This window comes from Pterocles gutturalis, unplaced genomic scaffold, assembly GCF_000699245.1.
Source record: "Pterocles gutturalis isolate BGI_N339 unplaced genomic scaffold, ASM69924v1 scaffold47814, whole genome shotgun sequence".
NCBI lineage: Eukaryota > Metazoa > Chordata > Aves > Pterocliformes > Pteroclidae > Pterocles > Pterocles gutturalis.
In genome coordinates, this window is record NW_010137537.1 from 739 (window position 1) to 8783 (window position 8045).

At 39.4% G+C, this 8045-nt stretch overlaps 1 protein-coding gene across 1 annotated transcript in view; it reads left to right on the plus strand.

The window, feature by feature from the left end:
* LOC104468489 (nuclear cap-binding protein subunit 1-like) overlaps window positions 1-7327 on the plus strand; it is a gene marked incomplete at both ends in the record, with an annotated part of 8028 nt that extends 701 nt beyond the window's left edge. The window contains 6 exons of the mRNA XM_010082633.1: window positions 155-255; window positions 1537-1693; window positions 3595-3702; window positions 4230-4351; window positions 4849-4918; window positions 7112-7327. Of these exons, the coding sequence (XP_010080935.1) occupies window positions 155-255; window positions 1537-1693; window positions 3595-3702; window positions 4230-4351; window positions 4849-4918; window positions 7112-7327 (774 nt within the window). The remainder of the gene's footprint in view (window positions 1-154; window positions 256-1536; window positions 1694-3594; window positions 3703-4229; window positions 4352-4848; window positions 4919-7111) is intronic.
* Window positions 7328-8045: the final 718 nt, after the last annotated feature.

Sequence of the window (8045 nt, forward strand, 5' to 3'; positions counted from 1 at the left end):
TTACTGCTAATGGAACTGAATCTTTGCTGTGACGAAGGAGGTGACAATGAAAGGATGCTCTTGTCCAACTTCCTTGTCTTCCACGTGGGAGTCAGGGGCTGGATTGTGTTGCCTGGTTGTTGACGCAACTTTTTATTAATGTTTTTTATTTTAGAGTAATTCATCTTTGGAGAGCAACTTGGAGGGACTAGCTGGTGTTTTGGAAGCTGATCTGCCGAATTACAAAAGCAAGATACTAAGAATACTATGTACTGTGTACGTATGCAGGAGATGTGGAAATCTGGGAGGTGCTTTCTCTGTGCATAAGTTCAAGTCTTTAAGGTAGTTTAAATGCCAAGAATGTCTTTAGTTCCTGAGTGCTGTTATAGCATAGAGTTTGTTTTGCCACAAACAAAAGAAATAAAAGAATAAGCTTATTATGTACTATGTCTAATTCAAGGAAGAGTAATATAATTTGAAGAATTAAAGGAATTCTTTACATTACTTTGAAATGTGTACAAAGGCTCAAAGTAAATAGAAGAAACCTTAGAGTTGCTTGTCAGTAGCAATGAGAATACGACAATGTCAGGCAGTATCCTGTTTCCCAATGAAGTGCTTGAGAGCACCAAAGCTATTGGGTGCTAACACTTATTTAGTCTTATTATTTGGGCTGTTTTCTCACTGACTGTTTCTGTTCTCTGGCAATGAGATGTCTCATGTTTTCATAATCCCATTTGCTAGAGGAGAGGAGCTGCGAACACAAAGAGCTGAAAGCAGGCGCTGTGTTGGCTGACGGCTCTCCTTCCTATCCCTAGCAGAGTGCAGAAGCAGAGGTGCCTTGTGTCAGGGTTGCTGAGTGCTGTCTGAGATTATGCAGGGTCTACAGTATTAGGCAGGAACAGGGTGATGAAGCAGTGTGGTAAAGACGGAGAGTGTTCCAGCCCTAGTCTGTGCTATGGTTTTGCAGATACTTTAAATCTATTGTGTAGCAGTGTTTGTTATTATACTACGTATTTTTCCTAAGACGGTTCTGAAAGTATAGGATTAGCTTATACACATACAAAAATGGTTGAGGAAAAGTAATTCTTTACAGTAGGACCTGGCCTTCCCTGTGCTGTGCTTAAGATCAGTTACTTTGACGTGAGAAACATGGAATCAAAATTAATAGCATAAAATGTGTACACCTCTTGTGTAATCTTGCTGATGCTGTATAATAAAATTATTTCTCGATTACAAACTTGAAACACTTTGTACATCCTTGCATAAATTCTGTCACATATTATTGGGCTGACTTAGCAATTAGATATAAGTAAAAAGCAAGTATCTTAAATGTACTTGAAAGTGGCACCTGCCTTTCTAAATGACTGTAGATTAAAAAAAAAATTGTCTGTGAAATATTAACCATGGGATAGAACTGTAAGATCACATTAGAACTTTTTTCTTATTTCCTTGTGAGACAAGTTTAACTTAAAATAAGCAGATTCTAAGATGCTGTGCAGTTGCCAATTGGCACATGATGAATAAACAGCTAACACCATGTTTCTTTTTCTGTGTCAGTGCACGTCTGTTACCAGAAAAGCTTACTGTTTACACGACACTAGTTGGATTGCTGAATGCCAGAAACTACAACTTTGGTGGCGAATTTGTAGAAGCCATGATTCGCCAGCTTAAAGAGTGTCTGAAAGTCAATATGTATAATGAAGCTGTGCATTTAGTAAGTGGTTTTTGTTTGTTTTACGTTTTTCCTCATCCTTTTTCTCTCTTTCTTCTTTCACCTTTTTATTGCAGAAGAGCTGGGCCCTTCAGTGTGTATTACAGTCTCTTCTGGCATCAATGTGCAGTGCACTGTAGATCTACCAAAAGGAAATGTGTGTTATGTGAGAAGTATTTCCTTCCTCAGGGGAGAGAAATCGTATTACAGTTGCAAAATTGACTTCCAACTGTATATTTTCCCAGTGACAAGTTAATTTGCAGTAAACAGGAGTGCTTCTCCCCTACAGTCAAACGTAAAAGACAGATGAAAGTCATGCACCTATATTGTGTTCAGATGTGTATGATCTTGTGGCTGCTGTGGGGAAAAAAAAAATTAAAATAAAATTAACAGTCTGGTTCTTAAAAGCTATTTTTGATGGCTGTTACCAGACCTGTGTTTTCATTCTGCTAATGAAGGATGAAAATCAAGAAGGCAGTTTTAAGTGCTCTCTGTCTTTGCAGCCATTTGCTCAGCTCTTGCTGCTTAGAGATTTTGCCTGCAAAAAGGTATTAGGACTTCCCCTAGCTGCTTTTGAAGCCCACTGGTGAAAATTAATATTCTAGTATCTTAGTGTATTTTGTCAGGAGGCAGCTGTTCAACTGTGGACGCTTTTGCTAATAAAATCCTCATTAGGACTCAGTGTGCTGTCCCTTGGATTCAGCTTCACCCTCTCTGGTCACGCTCATATACAAATCACTTGTGAGAGTAACAACCAAGGGAGTGGCAGTGGAAATCTTTCCTCAGCTTTGTCAATGACTTTTCAAAGACTGTTCAGAGCAATGAATATATGGAAACTAAAGAGTTTGGTACTTTTCTCTGTTGCAATTGCTCTCTTGAGTATTTAACTGTCTGCTGAGCCCAAATTCCTTTCCCAATGTTTCTTCCCAATGATCTGCCTTCAGATCAAAATAACTGTGTTGTTTTTTTGGACTACTTTTGTGAATGTGCTCTTAAGAAAAAATGAGCCTTTAAGAAAGTTGGAGATTTTAATTGCTAGAATTTCAGCCTATTTTGGCTGTTAGAGTGTGGTGATACTGGTAGAGCTGGTTTCCTACTAGGGCCTTGTATAAGTCTGAAGGCAGGATACAAAGAGGAGGGGGTAGAGGAAAAAAAAAAGGGGCACAGCTCTGCCCCAGATGTTTTCTACTTGAATTCCTGTTCCTGTGAGTCTGGATTTCTTGCTAGAGTGTAGCCAAAGCAAGGATATATTCCAAAAAAGTTTTTTTCCTCCCCAGGCAAATAAGGCCATTTGATTCCCAGCACACCATCAGTCTGTCACATTCCTGAAACCTGAAAATGCCAACAGTTTTTACATAGGCTTTCTCTGTGTAACTGTCTGTATTTATGAATAAATAATTACAGAATTTGGTTGTGTATAATGTCATACAGATTCAGCACTGCTGTTTTCTGATGCACATCTGGACGCATGAAGCAACGGATCAATCCATCTTCAGCTTTTTAGAAGTTTTTTTCCTTCCACTTCTGTAATTTTAGTGGTCTGGTACCATTTACAGTAGATAGAAACATGAGGGCTTTTTTTTCTGTGGTATCAGTTTGCATGTCTTTGAATTTATACTGGTGTTTCCCACCCTTCATTAATTAGAACTGTTATCCTTGCAATGTTATTGCAGTGAAAAAAGACTACGGACGTTATAATGAATGACGTTTTAGGCAGCACTTACAGTACTTGTTTTCCAGGGTTGAAAGGTAGGTCTGTACAGTGTGTCGTATTTCTGCCTTCTTAGTACTGAATGAATATTGTACTTTGGTGGTTTGTTTTAGTCATTTAAGTAATCTTTATTTGTTCTTGTGCACTCAGTTTAAAATGTATTCATTTAAAACATTTTTTTTGGTCTTTTTAGGTTCGTTTTCTGTCTGATCTTGTGAATTGTCACGTAATAGCTGCACCTTCAATGGTAGCTATGTTTGAGAACTTTGTGAGTGTGACACAGGAGGAAGATGTACCCCAAGTAAGCAAAAGATCTGTAGGCTCTTCTAGTGCTGTTTTCACAATTTGTCTGTACCATTGCTTCTGTACTTATGCTTAGAACAGGGAAATTTTACAGATGGCAAACTAAATGGGCTGTCGTGTGCAGTTTCCTTGGAGTGAGTAAAAGGAGCCTGTGGCAATTAGAAAATACATGCATATAGTAAGAAAGTATGGTCCTTGATAGTGAGGTAGCTGAAGTTAATTCATTTTACTTTACTTTGGCAAGTGCATAATGCCTTGCTTGTTCAGCCGTATTGATAATCTGCAGAAGGACTGTGAAAGTGATACCATTTTTTAAGTCTGTTTGTCACAGTTCAAGTTAAAAATGATACATTTCAAGCAATAATATTTTTTTTGTTGCTTGCCAATCTGGTTTTTAACTGATGGTCTTTACATCCTCACAGAATAACAGTTTTGCTAATGTTTTAATTTAAATTAAAATGGCGTGTGTGTACATAATCTTCTGGAACTTGTGTATTTAGATTTCAATATATTTCTTTCCTATAGGTACGATGTGACTGGTATATATTTGCATTTCTGTCATCTTTGCCTTGGGTTGGAAAGGAGTTATATGAAAAAAAGGATGCTGAAATGGATCGTCTCTTGTCTCAGACAGAGAGCTATTTGAAGTAAGTTGTAACCCATTAAAATACTCTTATTGGTATCTTTTCAAGTATGGATTAATAGCTTTGATTATTGCTCTCTTGAAAGTATTCCAAAGTCTTGGGACTGAACCATTCTATGGGGAACAAGCCCTGAAAATAGAATAGGTGGAGAGATTTTTTTTGAATTTGAAAAGTTTTATTGTCTTGTCTAGTTCTAAGGTACGTTGAAGATCTTGTTCTATTCATGCTGGAGCAGCTGCAGTTGTAAGTGTGCTGTGAATACTGATAGGTTATTGCACTGGTGCTCTGCAGCATGACTCCTTTCTGTCTAGGTGCTTCAAGTTAACATTGTTGTCAAGATATCATAATGGTGATATTTTAAGTAATCGCAAACCTGGTTTTTACATAGTGTAGACTTCAACAGCTGAAGAGATCAAATAGTAGTACACTCGCAATAAGAAAAAAAATTACTGCCCTAAATTAGTCTTTCAAAGGCCAGGTTTTCTTTCTTGTGTAAACAGACGCCGCCAGAAGATTCATGTGCCCATGCTACAAGTTTGGACTGCTGATAAACCACATCCACAAGAAGAGGTGAGTGGACTTTGCATCGCATTCTTTCAGAAAGTTTGAAAAACAATTTTTTACTAAGATATTCTTTTACCGTGAAATTAAAACGCGCTTCTAAAAGTGTTAATGCTTTGGGTTGTCTCCTGTTTGTCCTTAATTCTAACAAGTTTGATGTGAAGCATTCTCTTCTAAGTCTTGGGCCTAAATATGAGGTGGTATGTGGTGAGTAAGAGGGTGTTTTATTTTTTGCTGATAGGCCCCAAGGAATTGTTATGAAGTGAGCAATGGTTGTAAACTATAATATTGGTTTTGGAATTGCAAATACAGGGCTTTGTGTTAAAAGGACCTCTGTGAGAAGCAGAATGTAATTCTGCTTATTGCTTATTGTTTTCCCTGTGCAGGAAAGAAAACTTTGTAGCGGCTTCGCTTTCTCAGGTCTAGGAACTGCTAAACAAATATGTAGAAACTGTGTGCATCAGCTACTGTGCCATCTTTCACAATTAAGATAAAAATACTGGAGGAGAGAGGTGGCATCTGGCTAGTTTGGGGGGGAATTTGCCTGTTCGGATATTCTTGGGGTTTTTTTCTTTACCCTAAGTTTGAGGACGAATTTAGTTGGAAAGTGATTTGTAAGAAGTAAATTGATCTTTTGGGAAGTTTTGGACCATACATTTTGTTCACTGTTCTGGTTAAATCAGTCGTAACAATTGTCTTGTTAATCATAATTTGGAGAGACTATGGCTGTCTGATTATGATTGATTTGTCAACGTGAGTATTCTGCCTGCCCAATATATGAATTTCCTTATTCAGTTCAATAGAGGAGAGATTAGCAGAATGCGTTTGAGACCATGTGTTACTCAGAACACAGCAGACATGACTGTTCACGTGTGCGGGTTTTGGCTGGGATAGAGTTAATTTTCTTCATAGTAGCTAGTATGGGGCCATGTTTTGGATTTGTGCTGAAAACCGTGTTGGTAACATAGGGATGTTTTAGCTATTGCTGAGCAGTGCTTACACAGAGCCAAGGCCTTTTCTGCTTCTCACACCACCCACCAGTGGGTGGGCTGGGGGTGGAGAAGCAGCTGGGAGGGGACACAGCTGGGACAGCTGACCCCAACTGACCAAAGGGATATCCCACACCATATGACGTTATGCTCAGCATGTAAATTTTGGGGGAAAAAGAAGGAAGGGGGGAACATTTGGAGTGATGGCATTTGTCTACCCGAGTAACTGTTACATGTGATGGAGCCCTGCTGTCCTGGAGATGGCTGAACACCTGCCTGCTGATGTGAAGTAGTGAATGAATTCCTTGTTTTGCTTTGCTTGCGTGCATGTAGCTTTTGCTTACCTATTAAACTGTCTTTCTCTCAACCCATGAGTTTTCTCACTTGTACTCTTCTGATTCTCTTCCCGTCCCACCAGCACAAAGTGAGCGAGCGTCTGTGTGGTGCTTAGTTGGTGGCTGGGGTTAAACGGCAACGTCGCTTCAGGTGCTAGTTGTTACTAGTTTTGTTCCCATTTTGTAGTGTGGTAATTTCAGTATGTGCGAAGCGCTTCCATGTAAAGACATTTCTTGCACCAGTTATAACTTGAAACTTACATTCAGTAAGGCCACAGGCCTGCAGAGTTCTTGAACTGCTTTTAGCAAGGGAGTAATTAAACAAAGCAAGACTATTGCCAGTTGCACAAGTCTGTGCAATCTCTGGGAGGATGCTAGGACTCGCAATTGTGTTGAAAACCATGACAAAGGTATTTATTATTTGATAGTATTGTATTTGTCTTGAATATGCAGTAGCTGGTAGTTTTGATTGCTCTGGGAACAGCATGGCAGTCCTATGGAATGTCTTTCCAGTTTTAATGTTGATATTACATAAGTTTTAATACGACCAGTGAGCAGTAACTGAAGTAATGTTCACTGCTGTAGTTTTGCTGGCAGATTACAAGGATGGCCATAATGCTCAGATGCCTGGGCTGTGTGTTGGTGTTTAAAAACCTTCCAGCAGTTAAATTTTACTGACACAATGTTGTGTGGAATTAGGAGCAGCTCTGGTTTTTAGAGTTCTTAAATTATTTCTTGGTTTACTGAATCAGCAGTTTAAGAAACTGTTTTTCTGAATGGAACATGGAATTCAAGAAATACTCTTCTGATGGTTGAGGAAGCTGCCAGCTTTGTTATGATATTCAGCACATTTGATGTTTCTCAACTTTTTCCCTCAGTATTTAGACTGCCTTTGGTCTCAGATCCAGAAGTTGAAAAAAGACCGTTGGCAAGAGCGACACATTCTGAGGCCCTACTTGGCTTTCGACAGCATTCTTTGTGAAGCACTGCAACACAATCTGCCTCCGTTCACTCCTCCACCTCACACCGAAGATTCAGTGTACCCAATGCCAAGGGTTATTTTTAGGATGTTTGACTACACAGATGACCCTGAGGTATGTGATTGCTGTGGGGGGATGGGGAGTGGCTTTCACAGGTTATTGGGGCAATATTGGTCAAAATGTGATGTCCCCTCTCCCAGCATAGTGAGCGGTTTGAAGACCAGCAGCAGTTCCGCTTTGGTATTCTGCAGAAGTAAACTAAGGGACCAAGTTACTGTACAAAGCAAATCTGTGAGGGATAGAATTTAGGGAGTGAGAAGTTGTCATTCTAAGTGAAAGTATCACAATGTTGATTGAATTCTCTAATGTCTCTAGTAAAACTACATTCACAGAGTTAGACTTTCCTTCCATAAAGTTGGTGGCTTGAGTCTTTTTCCAGGCTAGGTACTTATTGTAATGGTTAAAGACTGTTGTTTACTCGTCTGTTAAAATTTTGTCTTGGGTCAGGGCCACCGCCACATGGTCGCACCTCCCCGTCCCCCGTCCCCTCCTGGTAAGATGGGGAAGGATAAGAAAAGTGGAACCTTGTGAATTGAGATAACGAGGGATTTTTAATAATACCACACGAGGAAAGCAAAAGAAAGGAGAATATAACAATAAGACAAGATATAGAGTACAATGGAAACACTGATACAATGAAATCCTCACCACCAAGAGCTTCACAAAAGAGGCTCCTCTCCTGGCTAGCTTCTCCTTATATCCCAGGCATGACTTCAGCATGGTATCGAATATCCCTTTGGCTATGCCCACCTCCCAGCTTCTGTGAAGAATT